The 20,276-nt window shown below is 53.1% G+C and overlaps 1 protein-coding gene across 3 annotated transcripts in view; it reads right to left on the bottom strand.

Annotated features, from left to right (window-relative positions):
- Window positions 1-2,464: 2,464 nt before the first annotated feature.
- LOC128096272 (GDH/6PGL endoplasmic bifunctional protein) overlaps window positions 2,465-20,276 on the bottom strand; it is a 29,890-nt gene continuing 12,078 nt past the window's right edge. For all 3 annotated transcript variants that reach the window (XM_052715630.1, XM_052715629.1, XM_052715632.1), the window contains 4 exons: window positions 18,480-19,116; window positions 17,199-17,316; window positions 6,696-6,965; window positions 2,465-5,673 (listed from right to left, as the gene is read on the bottom strand). In XM_052715630.1, coding sequence (XP_052571590.1) covers window positions 4,310-5,673; window positions 6,696-6,965; window positions 17,199-17,316; window positions 18,480-19,097 — 2,370 coding nt within the window. In that variant the 5' untranslated portion in view covers window positions 19,098-19,116 and the 3' untranslated portion in view covers window positions 2,465-4,309. The remainder of the gene's footprint in view (window positions 5,674-6,695; window positions 6,966-17,198; window positions 17,317-18,479; window positions 19,117-20,276) is intronic.

Genomic DNA, 20,276 nt, shown 5'->3' with positions numbered 1-20,276 from the left:
CAGAGGCCACACTCTTGCAAGGACTCCCTAGATACCTGGAGGGTCAGTTCTGCTGTGGAGCGGGAAGGGCTGGAGGCAGGGCAGCCTTGTGTCTAGAGCCCACGTGGGCTGCAGCATGAGGCAAGCAAAAGACATATGTGCAACCAACTGAACGACAGTGCAGCTAACGCCAGCTCTGATGGGCTCAAGGTAAGTGCAGGCAGGGCTGAGTCAGGAACGGATCTCATCTTCAACTGGGCATCCCCACCACTGCAATTAAAACGGGCCCAGACAAAGCAGTGCAGACCCACCCCGACTGCTGGTTTGGGTTGCGTTCTGACTAACTCCTGAGTGCAATCCTTTCTCCCATAGATATGCTGCCAAACCAAGGCATGAGCATGTCTTCAAGGTCCCTGGGCCACACACAGCATGACCTTGGGGGTGAGACACTGGGGTGCAGAACTGCCGCAGGAGAGCTGGGAGCTGGGGAGAGGAACGCAGGGAGCAGAAGGGCCTGCTTCCTCCAGTGTGGCCTGCAGAAAGCCTCATGACCTGTGCAGTTGTGACATCTGGGGACAGCAGCCCGTTCAGACCCTTGGTTCATCTGGAGCGTCATTCCCAGGGCAGGCATGTGCTGACCACTTTGGCCAACCAATGTGACCCCCCCCCACCTCCACCTGTGGCTCCTTCCCTGACACTGGATATTGCCAGGTGGTTTTTCTACCAGTAGACTGAGGGCTGCGGGAGCCCCAGCTGTTTAAGATAAAAATACAGCTGGGGATCTGCCACAGGGTCACTCTGTGGGAATCTGCCGCAGGGCCACTCTGTGGGAATCTGCCGCAGGGCCACTCTGTGGGAATCTGCCGCAGGGCCACTCTGGGGATCTGCCACAGGGCCACTCTGGGGATCTGCAACAGGGCCACTCAGTGGGGATCTGCTGCAGGGCCACTCAGTGGGGATCTGCCGCAGGGCCACTCAGTGGGGCAGTACACACGTTGTAGGAAAAAAAAAAAGTTCCTGAAAATTAAATTCCAAGAATTTGCCCCATTTAGGCTTTCTGGAAGCTTCTTCATTCCCTTTTCCATCACGCGCTCCTGGCTCTCTGTCAGGATGGGGGAAGAGGGAAACTGGGCAACAAGGAGAACTGGGGGATGAAGCCTGGTTTCGTTTCTGGGAGAAGGCCCTTGAGGGAAAGGTCTAAGGTATCGGTACAAGTGGCAGGGAGCTCTGATTACACTGATAATTTGGGGGCCAAAGTGAAAAGAGAGTATTTTTGTAGGGCAATAAGAAGCAGGGAATATGGGCTGGAGAGATGGCTCCGTGGTTAGGAGCACTATCAGCTCTTCCAGAGGACCGGGTTCAATTCCCAACACCCACATGGCAGCTCACAACTGTCTGTAACTCCAGCTCTGGGGATCTGACTCCCTCACATAGACACATATGCAGGCAAAACACCAATGCACATAAAACTAAAAAAATTAATCATAAGAAAAAGAAGCAGAAATTAAGAAGTTGGGACCATTTAGCGTACAATTAATTAGCAAGAACACTTGCCCAGGACTGGAAGTCAGATCTAGCTTGTGACACCCAGATGCAATGTTTGTGCTGGAGATGTTAACTGGCATGTCACCCCAAGGGCTCCTTCTGCCACTCACATGGCCTACATTCTTCCCACGGAGGAATCACGGGCCCATTCAGGGAACCTGACTGCCACATGAGGCCCTTGTGGGTGCTGAGAACGGGCTCTAGAACCTAACAGAGTTTCTGGCTGCCACTGGACTCCAGTTTCAAATCATCAGTCACTGAGGTCCCACCGGCAGCAAACTGGCCTGTCAGCAGGACAAGGTGTGCTATCGTCAGCACAGGACACACAAGAGCCACCTGAGCAACAGAGGCTTCCACTGTTTCCTCCCCCCTCCCTCCCTTCCCCTCCCTAAGGGAGGGATGGGGATGCAGTCAGCAGCATCCACTGGGGCTCTGAGCCAGCACAGGGTGAATGCTTGCAAGGTCAGAGGTCCCCACAGCTGCGGGGACCTCACTTCACTGGGGAAGCATGCATGGAAGTGGACTTCAGGGAGGGAAGGCTGTGTCCCAGACACAAGTGACCATCCATCCCCCTCTCCCCAGGGACCTGGACACCCATCCACTCTTCCCAGCCTCAGATCCCCACTTCCTGACAGGCAGCAAGCTGACAGAGGTGTGTTCTTCACACTGTTATCAACGCAGCATAAGTGATTTGCAAGCAACAATTTTTTTAATGAAAAATAGAAAATTGAGGGTATCCCAGGTTCTAAGGCTGAGAACTCCTTCCTGAGACTCAAGACACCAATTATGTGACTGCTTGCTGTAGATGATGGACCACAGGGTCTGAAGAGCAGCAGCCTCGGTGGTCCTGACTCTGAGCATCACTCCTTCCTAACCCTGGGGCAGAAAGGGAAAGGGCACGCACAGGTGCATGCCAAGAACTCTGACAACGTCTCCCACCAACCTTTCCAACGCGGTTTTATTAGTGCTTGCTTCCGGAAAGGAAATCTTTGGTATTTCCCCACACTGGCCTCCCCTGTGCAACTCCCCACAGATAGAGGCGAGTCATTCTTCTGGGTAAGAACAAGACATTCTAAGCTCAGGCTGGGCAGTGACTCACTGTTATTCAGCATGGTGACACAAAGCCTGTTCACCCTCTCTCCCGGGGCATGCAAAGTCCCTTTCTCTCTGATTTTGAAACTTCAGAGGACTGAGCCCTTAAAGAACAGATGAGAACGCTAAGAAGCCAGAGAGGCAGAGCATAAAACAAAGAGATGATGTTTGGCACTAAACTTGCCTCCTGGATGGAATGTGAGTGGTGGCACGTGAGCTCCCCCACATGGCCAAAAGTGGAACCTCACTGCAACTACCTGTGATGCCAGCCACAAAAGTGAGCACCAGCCAGAAAAGGGCCCCAGGGCATTACACGTCCTTTCTGCCCAGGGTAGCTCTCTTGCAATAGAGGTGTTCTGTCAGTCTGGGTCACTGGAGGCCAGAGGAAGCAGAATTTTAACAAGAGTGCCTTTCATACAGAGCCCCAGCTCAGGCTACACTGTGCACACATCTCTAGTGAAAGCAAGGGTCCTTGCATGCACTGCCTGGGAGAAAGTACAGTCAAAAGTAGAGAAACAGCTTTCCTGATGCTCCTCACCAAATGAAAGCCCCTCTCTGGGAAAATTCCGAAAGACTGAGACTCTGTGTGACCGACAGAGCGTGACTGGGAGGCAGGGGCCATGGTAACCCTTCTATGCCCTGCCTTGTCCATGTGACTAAGCAGGAGGACAAAACAAAAGCTTCACGTACCCTGAGAAGTTTGCTTTATGCTGTTGGCTTTCTTTTAAAAAATAAAAATGCAGAGGCCCTGGAGGAGGCTGCAGTTAGGAGCAGTCTGTCCTGGTCCCAGTGGTACCAGGTTAGTGGTGAAGAGAGGTGAAGACACCCACAGAGTCAGCTGCCAGGCTTGGGGCCCCTAGAGAGGTAGTGTGATGAGGGCTAGCTGCAGCCTGCCCCCTAGTGCTGGGAATTGGCCACATACACTCCAGGAAGAGGCTGTGAGCTGTAGTCATCTCCCCAGGAGCAGACAGAGCACCCTATCTAATAGATCAGAGACACCTGTGGCCCCATGAGGGCAGAACAGATCTCAGTGGGGAAAGGGGAGCCCAGGTCTTTAGATGGGGGGGGGGGGGGTTGACAAGGCAGTGTCTGTATCTGTCTCTCCTTTGTATATAGGGAGAGGCTGAGGGCAATGGGAATGGAGAGAACAGGGCTGTCAGGCACTGAGGAGGTAGAAGCTGCCTGAGCAAGGACCAGACGTCAGCTAGATGCACAGAGGGATGACGGGATTCCAGAAGAGGCAAGCTGCCCAGTGCAATCCCAGGATTGTGTCTACTCTTCTTGCCTGGCCCACTCACCAGGAGTCTGCATCCTTCTCTCCACCAACTCCGGCCCCTCTTCCTACAGAAACCGGTCCCAGGACCACCGGCCAGTCTGCACACACACACTGGTTCTTTAACGTGCAGCCTCTCCCTGTCTTATTCTGCGTTGCAGACACTGACGAGTAACTGAGAGAGGCCTCAGAGTTTCCCTCCTGTCTGGGTTTCGAGGCATCTCCAAAGCAGAGGTCCGAGTTCTGCCTTGTTTTTGTGTCCAGGCACCATAATTACACAGAACCAGTGGGCCCAGGAAGCAGGGCAGAATTTCGATCTCCCTTCTCTGGGGCCTGACTCTGGTACCAGGCTCGGGACAGCTGGGGCACATTGAGTGGGTGACAGAAAGTTCGATAGTGACTGAGACCAGGGTACGCCTGTCATCCCAGAAAGGCCTCGTAATCCATGTACCAAACCAGCTGTCCAGAAAGAGGCAGCACGCCGGAGATGGGCCACTTCTTGGGCTCATGGCCCACCCGGCTCACCAGCATGGTGATCTCACGCTTTGTCCTCCCCATGACCAGGACAGCTACCTTCTTGGCACGGTTGATGAGGGGCAGGCTGAGGCTCATGCGCTGGTATGGCCTGAAAGGGCTCTCCGTCAGCACCACCAGCTGATCTCCATCCAGGCCCGTGGGTGACTGTGGGAACAGGGAGGCTGTGTGCCCATCAGTGCCCATGCCCAGCAGCACCAGGTCAAAGCTGCTGTTGGCCACCAGGGCTGAGATGTCGCTGGCATAGGTCTGGGCCCCCTGGTCCTCTTCAGCACAAAGCCGCTGGTGCAGGTGCACCGGCATGGGGTGAATGTTGTAGTAGGGTACCCTAACGTGCTGCAGCAGATGAGCCTGCAGGCCCTGGAAGTTGGACTCTGGGTCTGAGAGAGGGACGCAGCGCTCATCAACCAGCCAAAGGTGTGTGTGGGCCCAGGGGAAGCTGTAATGCCCTGTGGCCAGCTGCTGGAAGAGGGCTATGGGGCTGGAACCCCCTGACAGTGCCAGGTGGAACTTGCCAAAGCGTCGTACGGACTGCACTGCGGTGGCTTCAATGTCACCGGCTAGCTTAGAGATCAGCTCCTCCGGCCAGGCAGTGATCAGTGGGCTCTCTCTGTACTGGGCCCTGAGGACCTGGAAGTCACTGGGCTTTGGGACTGACCCCAGCTCTGGCATCAACACCTCTAGCTGCTGCTGGGAGAAGGACAGCTGACCACCACTGAACTCAAAATCCAGCAGATGGCCATTCTCCGCTCCCCCGGGGTAAAGGCGTGGAACTTCGAGGGCCAGACTGTCCAGTAAGGGGGTCCAGAAGACCCAGGAGGCCAACAGGTTCTCTGTGGTGATGAAGGACTCCTTTCGGCAGTGGAAGATGTGAGACAAGAGGGTGGAGTAGGCATCTTGCTCCCGCACAGGTTTATAGGCATAGTAATCAGACAGAGGACGACCAAAAAGGCGGAGCCCAGGCTGGCCCTGCACCTCCGTCCAGCTCTGGGTAGGGACGTAGGGCTTGAACAGGTTCTGGCTGACCAGGATGGTGGGGTGGCCCAGCTCGCCATGTCCAATGTAGAAGATAATCTGCTGGGGCAGGCACCGGCTCTGCGCAGACGCCCAGTGCCTCTCGCTCTGGGTGCAGTATGCCCGGTTCTTAAACAAGATCCGAACGTAGCCCACTCTTTCGTCCAAGGCCTTGCCAGACATCAAGAGGAAAGGGACGCCCTCCCAGCGCAGGTTGTCGACGTGGACAAGGACACCTAAGGTGGAGAAAGAACAGAGAGCGACGCCGCAGCCTGCTGGCTGGCTCTGCAGCCACCCTGCATCCCGGGCCCCGCTCAGCCCGTCTCACTGTGCCTTCTGCTGTTTCTCCTTCCCAGGCAGGGGTGGAAACAGCGAGCAAGGTGAACGCTATGGCCACAACAGCAGCACTCTGAGGTCCCTCTGAGAGACCTGGTCTAACTGGGTTTGGAGTCTGCCGTGGAAGGATCTCGTGGGGCAAAAGGGGTAGGAGGCATGTTGGATCCTGATGGATAAGGGCAGTGTCCCGAGGCAGCGTCTCTTTGTGTGAAGCCCCCAGAATGCCAAAACAAAGTCAAGCATGAGTGGAAGCCAGGTGGGTGGGGGTAGGAGTCTATGGAGTAGGAGGAATGTGTGCATGTGTGTGCGAGCCCCAGTCACAGACGCAGGCGCTGACATACTACACACCAGTTCAAGCCTAGCTGAGATGCTGCCTTTTCGCCTTGTCTCCTCACCAACGAGGACAATAACTGCAGCTGCCTGTGGGTGTGTGAGGACGGACTGAGAGGAGGTACATACGCTGCCCAGCACATCAGACGGCCTTTATATGCAGGGCTGTCTCACAGTCATGGGCTCTACCTGCTAGGATCCAGCTGCTCTCCCCAAAGGCTTCTGGAACTTTCCAGGTGGATCTAGCAACTATCTGCTGGCCAATGTGGTGTCTGTCCACAGGAACATTCCTTGGCTGTGGCTGGACTGAGGTTTGCCATATTATGGAAGTCATATACACAGCCCACGAAGGTGGCACCTATCTCAATCCCACAGGCATGCCCTCAGGAGACCTTTCTGGAACTGAATGGAGGCTGCTGTAGGTGACCTGCAGCTTTAAAATGGCAGAAGGCCTAGGGGGTGGTGATCACAATGTACTGCACCCTCTTGTAAAGATTCTTTGGAGTCCAAGCTACCACGCTCCAAAGGGCACTGGCTGGAACAGCTGCTTCCAGCTGCCGGTGGCCCCACAGCTGCCGGCTCTGGTGCCTACCTGCAAAGGTTGGTGTCAGGCTCTGGAAACCATCTGGCTTCTGCAGCTCTTGACGCACCTGCCCACTATAGGCCTGGTACTGGCCCAGGATGGCACTGGTCTTCTGCAGCCCCCGCAGGGCCTGGAAGGTCTGGAGCTTATGCTGTAGCACGGCGGCTGAGCTGCTGATGTTCTGGGGCAGTTCCATGGCCACCAGCGTGAGGATCTCCGTCAGGTGGTTCTGCAGTGTGTCACGGATGACACCGTACTCCTCATAGAAACTGGCTCGGCCTGAGCGACAGGGGGGCTGTCAGAAGGGTCCCCGAGGCGGTAAGACACTACCCATCACTTGTCCTGGCATCCTTATCCTTCATCCAGAGAACCCATGACAAGGAGGGTCACTGCAAACCTCGACATGAGACAGGAAAGGGGACGTTGGGGCAGCCTCCCTCCATCAAGAACGACTCTAGAGAAGGGATCATCCCACTGGGCCTGTTCAGGAATTGTCTTGGGAAGGTTCTAGTCTCAGGGCTAGGCAGAAACATCTGTTGAGCTTGGCTAGCTACCCTGCCTACCCTCCTTCCCTGGGCACTGGCCGGGCGAGGGTGGGGGGAGAGAGAGGGGGTAACCTAGCCAGGGCGAGAGGAGGGAGGATGGCTGAGAAAGGACTGGGTGTTGACTCTGACAGCCACCTCCTACTGTGAGCTGCTTAGATGTGCATCCGACCACTGGACAGAACCAAACACACACACACACACACACACACACACACACACACACACGACCCACTGCAAGAGCACACTTAGCCAGGGTACACGGAAATGGGAAGGAGAGATAGGGGGAAGGAGACAAAGGAAATAAAACTGTGAGCTGTGACAGAGGGTCATGGGAGGCTCCTCTGAGATGAGAGCATTTCAGGTGAAGGAACCCTGATGTGCACAGCCCTGGGGCAGGAGAGACGGGGCCTGCTGGGGCTGGACAGAGAAGTAGCAAGGAGACAGTGGAGACGAGGCTGGAGGGGAGTTGAGGTCCTGTGGGATGAGGTAATGAATGGTACAGTGCTCTGGACTCCAAGGGAAGCCCCTGGATGGCCCCATTGGAGCAGCCCTGAGGTACACCGAGAGCAGGGCCCTGGCCTGCTGTGTGGCGAGGCTGTGGAGGCAGGAAGAGATGGAAGGGGTGACCAGGCTCCCGCTAGAGCAGTGGCCGAGGAGCGAGAGTCATTTCTGCCTGGAATTGACTGGACTTGCCACAGAAGAGGACAGTGTGAGTGAAGGGAGAGGGGAGGAGGCAAAGGCGGATCCTCAACCTGGGCCTGAGCAACAGGGTGGCCGGTGGTAACACTCACAGAGTGGGAGGGCAGGACAGGGACAAGCGGAAGGAAACCATGCACGTGTCTCATGTGTCGGCATCCAGGTGGAGACAGACGGCTGGCTGACAGGTGGGAAGGGCCACAGTGAAGGTCAGGGGTCGTGCCTAGAACATGGAGCCCAAAGCTTGCCACCTGTGACCTGGTACAGCACCGAACACCTGACATATGTCACTCTTGTACCACAAAGTCCCCACGAGGCAAGTACATACTTACCCCTGCTCTACATGGGAAGGGATCATGTGACCGGGGCTAGGGGAGCCCTCCTTCCTAGACTAAGGTATGTGAGTTCTGATTACCCCTGACTTCAACACAGACACAAGCATCGAAGCACAGGGTTCAGATCTACTGCTACCCTCATCACAGCCTTGGGTGTCCCAGCTTGCCAACACCCAGTCCTCACCACCTCACTCACAGAGCAAACCTGAAAGCCTGGCACAGAGCTCAACCGCTTACCAAATGCTTTGCCGCACACACTGCTGTGCAGCTAACTGATTCCTATGTATTCTGAGCACCGAGGGGCGTGGGCCTCCAATACTGCAGGCCTGCCTTCTCCAGCCCACTCGATGCTGGCCATTCACGTCTGCACATGAGGCCCACGGTGCGGACTTGCTGCTTAAGGTACTGCCACTTTCACACAGTAGGCAGCAGAAGGAACGAATGCACACACATCCTGGCACACACGTCCTGGCACACACATCCTGGCACACACATCCTGGCACACACATCCTGACACAGGACATCACAAGGAGACAGAACTGCTTGGATCAAGTAGGAACTTATTCGAGGAGGGTACAGGGGCTGAAAAGATAGGTCAGTAGTTAAGAGTACTTCCTGCTCTTACAGAGGACCAGAGTTCAGTTCCTGAAGGCTACATCAGTCAGCTCACAACTGCCTGTGACTCCAGCTCCAGGGGATCTGACACCCTCTTCTGGCCTCTGAGGGTACCAGAACACACATGTGCTAACAAAGATGTTGAGTGCAAACACATGCACACACACAAAGAAAAGTAAAGTCATAATAAATAAACAAATAGGCCAGAAACTGGCTCGCATGAACAGGATTTCAATTAGTAACCATCACTGAAGTTGGCAATTCAGTAGGGGTGGTTACAGATCAGAAGGCGCCGGGGGAGTCGGAGTAGAGAAGACCCCTGAGCTCGCAGAGGGAGGCCGGCTGACGAGGTGAAAGGACGGCTGGAGGAGCTCGGCAGCAGAACCTCACCTAGCCCACATGTGGCCCTGGGCTCCAACCGCAGCACCACAAAAAAAGAAACAGGCAAACCAAAAGCTGCTGTATAGTGTGTGGCTCCTCACTAAAGTTTAACAAGCATTCTTTAAGGACACAGACATACATGACAGCAGTAAAGAGAACCAGGCGTGGCTGACACGACCCAGTCAGCCACATTCCCGTCCTGTGCACATGAAGCTCTCAGGTCAGAGTCCTGTCACCCGAATAAGAAGCTGGGTGTGGTGGTGCACATCTGCAACCCCAGCCCTGAGGAGGTGGAGACAGGGGAGCCCCAGTAACAGCTGGCTGGTCACAGAGAGACCCTAAGTCAAAATAAACAATGTGGAGACTGATTGAGGAAGACACTTGGCTCCCCACAAGCACACATATGTGTACATATGTACACACACGTACATACAAAAGTGCACAAACATACACACTGAAGTAAGCATGCTCAAAATTGAGAACACAGGGTAGGAAACAGGACAGAGTCCAAGGAGACACACACAGAGCTCTTCAGGTGCTTTAATAACTGCAGAGGGGGCGAGGATGACCATGGGCAGAGGTGTCTGCAAACAAGGCTGACGACCGGAACCCGCAGGTCCCACAGATGGAAAGAGGAACCGGCTCCCACCGGTTATCATCCGACCTCCATGGTGTGCCATGGCGTGCACACGCCCATACATGCACATCAATAATAAGTAAATAAGTGCACTAAAGGGTTTTTGAAGTGTGGCACAGTGGCAGAATGTTTAATATGCTCGAGGCTCTGGGCTCATTGGGGGGGGGATAAAAAATTTGAATTAAAACCTGTTTGCATTTCTTATTACATAGTTATATTCACCTTGCATGTGTTTTCTAAGCATTATTTTTCCTGGAATCTAGTTAATATTTAATCCAAACAGATAAAAGGGAGGCAAGCCTGGCTTAGACTTAGGAAGCTGAGCATGTTCTGAGCAGGCACCCTGAGTCTTCAGAGCCTGCCCTGCTGGAGACACATGGTGACATGGAAATAATAAAATGTAAAAGGCAGTTGGGGGCTAGAGAGATGGGTCAGTGGTTAAGAGTACTTGCCACTTTTCCAGAAGAACTGAGTTCGGTTCCCAACACCCTCAACTACCTGAACTCCAGCTCCAGAGGATTTGATGCCCTCTTCTGGGCTCCACAGGTACTGCACACACACACACACACACACACACACACACACACACACACACACACAATTAAAAGCAAAAATAGAGACAAGCAGTGGTGGCCCACACCTTTAATTCCAGCACTTGGAAGGCAAACTTCTGTGATCTTGAGGCCAGCCTGGTCTACATAGTGAGTTCCAGGACAGCCAGTGCTACATAGTGAGACCCTGTCTCAAAAAAATTAAAAAAATAAAAATAAAAATAAATAAAAAGAGTTCTTTAAAAAGATATATATTTTTAAAAATGGTAGGGAGCTGGAGATGGCTCAGCGTTTGTTGTTCTTACAGAGGACCAGGATTCAGTTCCCAGCACCCACATGGTGGCTCACACCATCCCTAATTCCAGTTTCAGGGAATCTTACACCCTCTTCTGACACCCACAGGCAGCAGGCACTGGTGTGACGCACAGGCATATATTCAAGCAAGATGCTTATACACAAGAAATAGAAACAAATACTTTTTTTAAAAAGGTAGTTGGCATTTTATGAGAAAGGTGCAAGGACACCATTTAAAACCTGCTGATTCTGACGAGCGCAGACGTGACATCTGGTGGTCATCCCTGAAAGGTCACTGGAGGTACAAGGTGAGGCAACAATGAACTTCACCGAGCCTGAGATTCGAACCTGGCTAATTATAGCCACAGGAAGAAGCTGGGTGCTGGCTCAGCCTGGCACCCTCAATGGCAAATCCAGCTTCAGGGATACTCAAACATGAAAACCCATACCCGATAAAAATCAATGAATTAGAGCAGATTTAAGCAAAGAGAGGACGATTACGGCTTTAAGAACAGATGAATTTTTGATGGAGAGAGAGCACCAGAGTCCTTAAAAGCCCGCTATGTGCTTACTATTCATTAATTTCCTCAATCCCCGAGTGGCCCCTTTCCTATTTTTATCCACCGGCTTCTTGAATCTGGGGAGATTGGATGCCTGGGGTTTACTACCTGCTGAGTGGAAGAGAGCTGTCTTTATTTCTTCACTTCAGGCTCGGGGGTGTGCCTGTGTTTAGCACAACCCGTGGATTTCTGGTCTCTGCTCTCCACCTGGTCAGCTGTGAAGGACCAGGGCTGTGGCCTGGGCCACATGTGAAGGAGAAAGAGACTGTGCAGGGGCTCAGGCGCTGAGCGGCAGGTGGGAAGCCAGGCGCTGGCGCTCCCGTGGGACTCAATGTGCTGACTAGTCCAGGAACTGCCAGTTGTCAGGAACCCAGTCTGTTCCCTGAAGGGGTCTGTACTGGCTTTGCGCATCCTTTCCCAGGTTAAAGGTTGCCAGCTAAAATCTATAGTATTGGAAAGCGAAAGTGCAAGCAGTCTGGCCAACTCAAAGAAAGCCCCTGTGAACTCAGCTCCTGACTGCGAGTCCAGGGCGGATCGTGGCTTTGCCCTGGCATCCTGTCGGTCTAAGGAATGGAGGACAGCTCGAAACTGCCTCCCATCTCTGGTCCAGGGACCCCGCTGTAGAAATATACTGGAGGGGAAACAGTTGATGATCACAAACATTCTGGAGGTAGAGACTGGCTACACAATATTGCAAAGTACTACAACACACTGAGTCACAAACTTGAAGTTGTGAATTTTACAGAGTGTGAATTTGATCTCAGAAGAAAATTTCAGAAAGTACTATTTAAAATAGCAAAAACTGGAAACAGCCAAAATGCCTACTTATAGAATTTATACTGCATATTCTGTGATATAAATAGAACGGAACAAAAATATAGAGCTGTTAAAAATACATTATGCAAATTGTCAATATATGGAAATGGAGGTGGGGGCTAAGTAAGAAAGGACAAGTATTACAGACCAATTACAGGTTGTTACGTACTAAGCCAATGTTGGCTGGAATAGGCATCTTAAGACTGTTCCTCTCCTGGCAAACTTGGACAGCATCTCTATTTGTTAAGTACATCCATGGACATTACCTAGTTTAATGCCGAAAATCACCCAGAGAACACTACCGTGGCTTTCAGCACTACAAACGTTGAGCTGAGGGTCACGTCCCCAGAAATGAACCAGTAACCCCCTTCCATAGCTTCGGTGCTGTGCGAGAGCTGGGTTTCCCAGCAAAAATAGATTACTTTAATGAAACAAAGGAAAAACTACTAAAAGCCAGCTGCAGTCCCTCCCAATGTCTTCAGGGATCGCTAAAAATAAGGCCGGTGAGGGCAGAGCAGAAACTGTCTGATGGCTGGCTGCTCCTCCCCTTCTCCAGGGCCCTCCCTCTGGGCAGGAGGCTGCAGCTACCCCAGCTAGGCCTGCAGACAGCAAGGCAGATGGGTCGGAAGGGACACTGCTCTGCTGAGCAAGTGCCCAGCGCCACCATATGTCACAAGGTGGAAGGAGCAGGACAGCTGGTGCTGCCCGCCAGGACCCTGGCTGTTTCGGTACCCTGGTGAGAGGCACAGGGCAGTCACTCTAACTCATACACCATACTCCTTTCCCTGGGGCCTGGACAGAGACACTGCCCAGCACGGACAGCCTCGGGAAGTGTGTCCCCCACCCCCCACCCCTTCCAAAGGCTTCTGTGCAGAGAGAAACTGGGTTAGTAGAGAGTGCCTCTGAGTACAAGGTAGTGAGGAAAGCCAACTCCTGAGGCCTGGGCACTGAGAGGATGAGGAACACAACGGTTAAAAGTTTGGATTCTGATGATCCAGAGGCTGGGTTCAGATCCCAGAACACAGACTACTGAACCTCTGTCATTAAAGATCTGATTCCTCTGCACAGCCATTTGGAGTCACTGCTATATTGCAGCAGGTGACCTAACCAAGGTCACACCCATAGCCCATGCTGCTGCATCAGGAGACCCCACGGAGGGCCCTAGGGCGTATGTGACTTGGGGCAGGGCCTCCTGTGGGTTGAACCCAGGTCAGACACTGCGGGGTTACTACTGGCTTGATGGATGGTTCTTGCTTCCTCCTCCAGGGTGCCCCAGCCTGTGTAGCAGCCTCTGCAGCAAGCTCCACTGAGCCAGAGGCTGCAGCAGAAGCCATGGAGGGAGGGAGGGAGGGAGGGAGAGAGGGAGGGAGCTGTGGAACTGCTGCCGCCCAGGTGGATGGGGGTGGGAGAAAGAGCCAAGTGACCTTGCAGTTCAAAAGTCCCTTTCCCATGGCTGCTGCAAAGCAGGGGAGGGGCAGGGGAACAACAGGCCAGGATAGGAGCCCCTCCCCTACCAGAATGCAGGGTACAGTTTAGACTCCCCCAGCATCTACTCCTAGGAAAGAGTAAGTAACACATGAGTGGTATGGCAGGGGGAGGGGAGGGGAGGGGAGGGCAGTGGACTGGGAATGCCTTGTGACCTTGCTCTTTTTGCTTAAAATTCAAACGGAAGGGCTCAGAATGAAGCCTCGGAAACATTCAGCCCACACTGAGGCCATCAGGAGAGTCACTCTTCTGAGCCCACCTCTGTCACCCAGATGTTGGCACTTGGGCAGATCTACAGTTCCTGTCCGGAAGGTAGGAGAGGGGGACCATGCCTGGGTCACCAGAGCTTCTGTAGATGCCTCCTTAGGACCTTGTAAGACTTGTCCTCCCAGCACTCACGTGTGTCATTCTATTGCCAAAGTGGCCCATGACAGAGCCCTCCTCCTGGGCTTGGGACTTGGTAGCAGAGTTTCCCATTATTGCTGTACCTAGACCAGAAAGACCCAGCAGAGCAGCAGTCCCGCTGGCCAGTACAACAAAAACAGATTCTAGAAGAGGGAAGTGGTAGCATGTGTCTGTAATCCCAGCACTTGGGAGCCTGAGGCAGGAGGATTTCTATGAGTTCAAGGCCAGCCTGAGCTATATTGTAAGATGGAGGCCAGCCTAGGCTACCTTGAGAGACACTGTCTTAAATGAAACAAAACGAAACAAAGCACTTGTTAAAAGGAAGCACATCCGGCTAGCTGGCCAGTCCCACACAACAGCCCTCGGAACAAGGGGGAGCCTGGCTGCTTGGCCTCCCACTGAGTGGGAGAGTATTGTGCTGGAGGCTCAGGCACAGTTAAGTCCACCTGCTATATACAGCAGTCTTGTAGCCAGAGCCCATGACCGTTCCCTGGGCACAGCCACCCGGGTACCAGCTGCTGCTCAGACCCACACTCTCACTGTTACAGGCTCAACTCAGCAAGTCCACCTGCCCAGGCATCCACCCGTCCAGGCATCCATCCACCTGCCCAGGCATCCACCCGCCCAGGCATCCATCCACCTGCCCAGGCATCCACCCGCCCAGGCATCCACCTGCCTTTCTGCCTGTTCCTTGGCTTCCATTTTCTAAGTTTCAAAGGCACCTTTGCCATAGCCTGCCTGGCCCCTGTCTCCACAGAGACCCTGCAAAGAGTCCATAGTGGGTGTGCAGTACATGGAGGACATGGGCAGGAGAGGGGCAGAATGTAGAGGTGAGAGGACCAGAGCCAGCTCTACACACGGGACTCTTCCATGCCCCGTGGTGAGCACAGGGAAGACGTCAGGCAGAGGGAGCGAGACCCTGCCTCCCAGCTGCGGCAGGAACAGACCAAGTCCAGACAGCAGAAACTGCTGGTTGGCTCCAGAGTGGCCACTGCACCTCTCACTGGACCCATGTTCTCAGTACCAGAGCTGCAGCTCAGCTCTGCAGACGAAGCAAGGACAGGTGCAGCACACACTCCTGCTTGGACATCAGACACCTGAAAGGGCTCTGGAGACGTCCTGAGACCCAGGTGAAGCCACCACAGGGGGCTGTAATGTTCTCTGCTGTGATCCTGGAGGAGGGAGACCCAGGGCCTCCTGATGGAGAGATGCCTGTCTAGGCCTGGCTGGGAAGCTCTGTCTAGCCTCCTGCCCCTCATTCCTCACCTGCCTACCACAGTCTGCCTGTGGCCTCCATACTGGAGTTTCTCACCCCCACCCCAGCCTCCCAGAGGCTGGATCTCGTCTGAGAACCTACCACCCAGCCCAGAGCTTCCAGCACTAACTACACACACCAAGAGAGAGGAGAGAAGCCAGAGCTACCGAGAGGAAGAGAAAGACAGAGCAAAAAGGACAAACGGAAGAGAGGAAGGACAGACCTCTAGCTGCTCTTTGGTCCAGGAGCTTAGAGCTCTCTCCTCTAGTCAGGTCACATTTTGGGGTATGAGGGGGGTGGCCCCAGGGAGTTCCTGCAGCTGAAGAAGGTAGGTATACAGCTGTGTGGGGTGGTGGCACTGTGTAGTGGTGCCAGGTGTGAGAGCCAGGGCCACAGTGCTGGCCTAGAAACAGACCAAGGCCCCTGGACAGAGTGCCATAGCACTTCCTGTAGAGAAGGCCAGTAATTGTCCCTACCTCATATGCTTCTGGGGAGACAGTTAGCTTTTTAAATTATTATTGTTATTCAGTTATTAGAGGATGATGATGTAAGAACCAATGTTGTAAATTTTAGTAACAGGGCTGGAGAGATTTTAATCACTGGGCTTAGTGGTTTTTAAAACACTTAGGCTCTCGCAGAGGATCTGCATTCAATTCTCAGCACCCACATGGAGACACACAACTGTCTGTGACTCCAGTCCTGGTGATCCAGCGTCCTCTTCTGACCTCCCTGGACACTAGGCATGCATGTGGTGCACACACACTTTCAGGCAAAACACTAATACACATGAAATAATGAAATAAAGATAAAAATGGTTTTAATTATAATAACAGGACCAGAAAGGTGGTTTGGTGAGTAGATGTGTGCTTGCCACCCCAAGCCTGATGATCTGAGTTCAATATCCAGGAGTCACACGGTAGAAAAGAACTGACTCCAAAGATTGTCCTCTAACCTCCACAAGATCACATGACACATGCGTGCACGCACATGCACACACAAGCACAGCACTTCTAAATGTTTTGTAATAACATGGCAGAATGCTCAAAGAAACCTTATCTGTCATCACCTGCAAACCTACTCTTGCCAGAGATGTAACAGTGACACACTGAGGGCACCGACCCTGGACTGACACCATTCATTCAGTACTCTGTAAGACGGGTGGCCTCCTGGCACCTACAATCACGTGAGAGAGACAGCGAGGCCAGCACAGGACAAGAGCAGCCCCACAGAGAGCAATGGAAGTCTGTGGCTTCCGGAGGGAGTGACCGCAAAGGCCTCTCACAGGAAGAGCAAGTGCTAGAGGTCACTTGAGAGGGAGGAGGGCACAGGAGAGGCTGCCATGTCCCAGGCGGTGGCATCACTCACACAAGCACAAACCCTCACAACTGCAATGACTCACATCACACTAGTGTAAAACCCACATTAGTGGAGTATGCGAGTGTGGCAGCACACACCTAGAGTCCCAGCACCAGGGAGGCAGAGGCTGGAGGATCACAAGTTCAAGGTCATTCCTGGCTATGTAGTAATTTTGAGGCCAGCCTGAGCTATGCAACCCTGCGTCAAAAACAACCATACATGCATACATACAGACACAGACACACACATGAAAACATGCCTGGAGTAACCTCCAGCACTGACTTCTTGTCAGCTGTTTCAAGTGTCTGCACCAGGTGCCTATCACTGGACCAAATGCCTCCTATGGCATCAGTGACAACCTGGGCTTCGCCGCCAGGCACCCTGCAGGTCAGCTCAGTAAAGAGTGCAGCACACAGCAGGAGCTTAAACACCAACAGGACTCCGCCCTCCGAGCTGAGCTGGCCACGGTGCAAAGGCCTGGCTGGCACTCCAGACTGCAGCCTGGAGCGCCACCAAAGCCCAGGCAGGCAAGGCTGAGGAGCCACAGGGCACCAGACCCACGGGGCACCAGACCCACGTACCTTTTGCGTCCACGGTCTCCTTCATGATGATCTCCACGCGCTCCACGTGGTGCCTGTTCCAGATGCCATCCAAGGCCTTACGGTTCTGATCTCGGAAGGGCAGGATCTGAGCCACGGCCTGTCGGGAAGGAAGACTGGTCATCGCAGGTTCCTGGGTGAAGGAAGAGCCCTGGCTCCCGAGCTCCAGACCTCTTCGCTTAAGGGAGAAACCATCTGTGGGCACCAGGTCCTAGACCTCAGGTCTCACAGCTCAATGGAGACACTTAAAACTAAATGGCTTAAACAGTTTCCAGCCACGAAAGAACATGTTTAAAATTGACTGTCTTCCTGTGGCCAGTGGTAGAATGCTGGCCTCGCATGCCTGAGACCCCAGGTTCAATCTGCAGTACAAAGAGAAAAAAAAGGACAGTAAAGGGGAAAAAATGAACCCTATCTTTTAAGACTATCAACTTTAATAAAAATAGTTTAATGACAAAATTGTAACATGAAAAACTTTAAACTGTATACATTTAATAATATTCCTTTTCATTTCCAGGGCACTGATTCCTTATCAAGACTGGCCCTGGTCTGGGGAGCACAGTTTGAGACTATTACCATGACAGACACAGAGGGTCAGATGGGAAGGGAAGCACCTGCCTGTGAGCTGGTTCCCTGCCCAGTATGTGGCCCACCTCAGCAGTCTGGGTACCAGAGGGCACAGTGCACTCTGTACTGGGAATGCTAGCGCTTGATGAGCCCAGAGTTCTGAGGCCTGTGCAGAGTGAACTGGCCGCTGACCTGTAACTTCCAGATCGCTCCCAGCTCCTGTTTCTAGGCTTCACTGAACCACTTGGATTCAAGAGTCCACTCCCTCACTCAGTTCTAAGTTGTTATCATCCTTTTGCCTCAAGACAGAATTCAAGATGACCAAGATTTTTATTTTTAAAAGGCAGATGGGTGAGGGATTTAAAAAGCTAATTCTAATTTCCACAGCATTTCCAAATGAAAAACATCCAGATATCAGAGTCCCTGGACCACTTCTGTGGAGAAGGCAGGTCAACATGGGGAGATCAGGATGTACACCCTCTCTGGAAAGCCAAGACAAGGAGATAGAAAATGGTCCTTCCTGCTATTCACTGGTCTCTCCTGCTTCCACATCTCCTGTCTGCCTTCAGGAAGAACACAGATCCTGAGGGTTCCCAACACTCTCTAGCCCAATTCTAATTTGGTACTAAGTCCTTGATGATAGATCCATGGTACCCCACACAGCACAGCCATGCCGGACTCCAAGCTGCAGCTCACCTGCTTGCCCAGGTAATGGTCTACCCGATACATCTCCTCTTCCTGGAAAAAGCTTCCAAGTTCTGAAGCCAGCTGCTGGGCTGAGAGGTGGTCATGGCCAAAGGGTTTTTCAAGAACAACCCGCAGCCAGGCACCTGGTCGTGGTCGGCAGCTGCTGTTGATGTTGCGGGCAATGTCTGCATAGGCAAAGGGTGGCACAGAGAAGTAGAAGATCCTGCCAGCTTCCCAGAGCCCATCCTGCCGGACCTGGGTCTCAATGTCCTTGTTCAGGGTCTGATAGTCCTCGGCTGTCTTCAGTTGTCGGTATTGGTTCAGCTGTAGAAACTGACCCTTGAGTTCATCACAGTGACTGGGTGCCAAGTCCTTGGGGCAGGAGAGGGATTCCAAGGCCTTGTCCATGAGCTTCTGGCCCTGCTCGGGGGCTGTCAGGGCAGCCCCATGGAAGTTGAAACTGTGGCCCTTCCCAGCCTCATCCAGGTAGAGCTGAAACAGTCCCTGCCACAGGTACTTCTTAGCTAGGTCCCCAGTTGCTCCCAGCAGGATTATAGAAACATGTCCCTTGAATTCCTGGGCCTGCAGGCAGCCCAGAAGGGCTAAGCACATTGCCGCTATGAGCATCTTTCAACCGTCTGGGTGCCTGGGAAGAAGAGACAAGGAAGGAGGAAGTATCAGACATGGCTCAGGAGGTTATGATGTGGAAGAAACACAGCTAGAGCATCAGACATTTCCTGCCTGGCAAGACACAGCCACATGTTTCTTGGGGAAATGTTATAGTCACTCAGCATTCCCCTCCCCTGAGCAGACTGGCTTCCGTGCCAGGAAGTCAGTGTGTAGGGAGCTTGCTTTGTAAGCAGGAATTGGGCCTGGGAGAGTCCTAGGCCATTCGATGGATCCAGGGCATTCTACTGCTAGCACCAAAGAGTGGCACAAATCACCAGGGAGGCCCACAGTGCTGAGAGAGCAGTGGGCCACTTCACGGCCACAGCTAGCCTCAGACATGAGCACAGGCTAGCTGGACAGCAGGGGAAGCCTAACCCAGGAAGAGCAGCAGGTGCCCTTCAGCCAGTAGCCACCTTCTCTCACCCATCCTCAGCCTTTTCCCATGTCTACTGGACTCCACACACAAAATCACAACTAATAGAGGGTGTGGGGGCCAGCAACGTGGTTCGGTGTGAAAATACACCTGCCCCCACCTGACAACCTGAGTATAATCCCTGGGACCCACATGGTGGGAGGAGAGAATCAGCTCCTGCAAGCTGTCCTCTGAGCTCCTCCATGTATACATGCATGCACATGTGCACATGCACATATAAATGTGATGGAGAAAGCACAGACTTGGGGGTGGAGTGTATGTGGCTCTGTAGTAAACTGTTCAGTATAACGAGGACAGTGGGTCCCGTTCCCAACACAGGAAGGAAAAAAAAAAGAAAGTACTTGGTGGCACACGCCTTTAATCCCAGCACTTGGGAGGCAGAGGCAGGTGGATCTCTGAGTTCAACACCAGCCTAGTCTACAGAGTGAGTTCCAGGACAGCCAGGACCACACTGAGAAACTCTGTCTGAAAAACAAATAAACAAACAAACCCAACACAAAAATAAAACCAAAAACCATCACAACAACAATTAAACAGGCTTGTGCAGCCTAGTGCCTGAGTATCGACCCAGCTCTGCTCCCTAGCCCGACGACTAGCCTGGCGACACCCCGTTTCCTCTGAAATGGGTGCTATAGTGGTGCCTCCATCACAGGCTTGTTGCAAGAACAAAATGGCTTCACATTCATACGATGCTTAGGCAGTAC

This window comes from Peromyscus californicus, unplaced genomic scaffold, assembly GCF_007827085.1.
Source record: "Peromyscus californicus insignis strain IS unplaced genomic scaffold, ASM782708v3 Scaffold_5__1_contigs__length_169319896, whole genome shotgun sequence".
Lineage (NCBI taxonomy): Eukaryota > Metazoa > Chordata > Mammalia > Rodentia > Cricetidae > Peromyscus > Peromyscus californicus.
The sequence above is the reverse complement of the archived record's forward strand: the minus strand, read 5'-3'. Positions and strand labels throughout refer to the sequence as shown.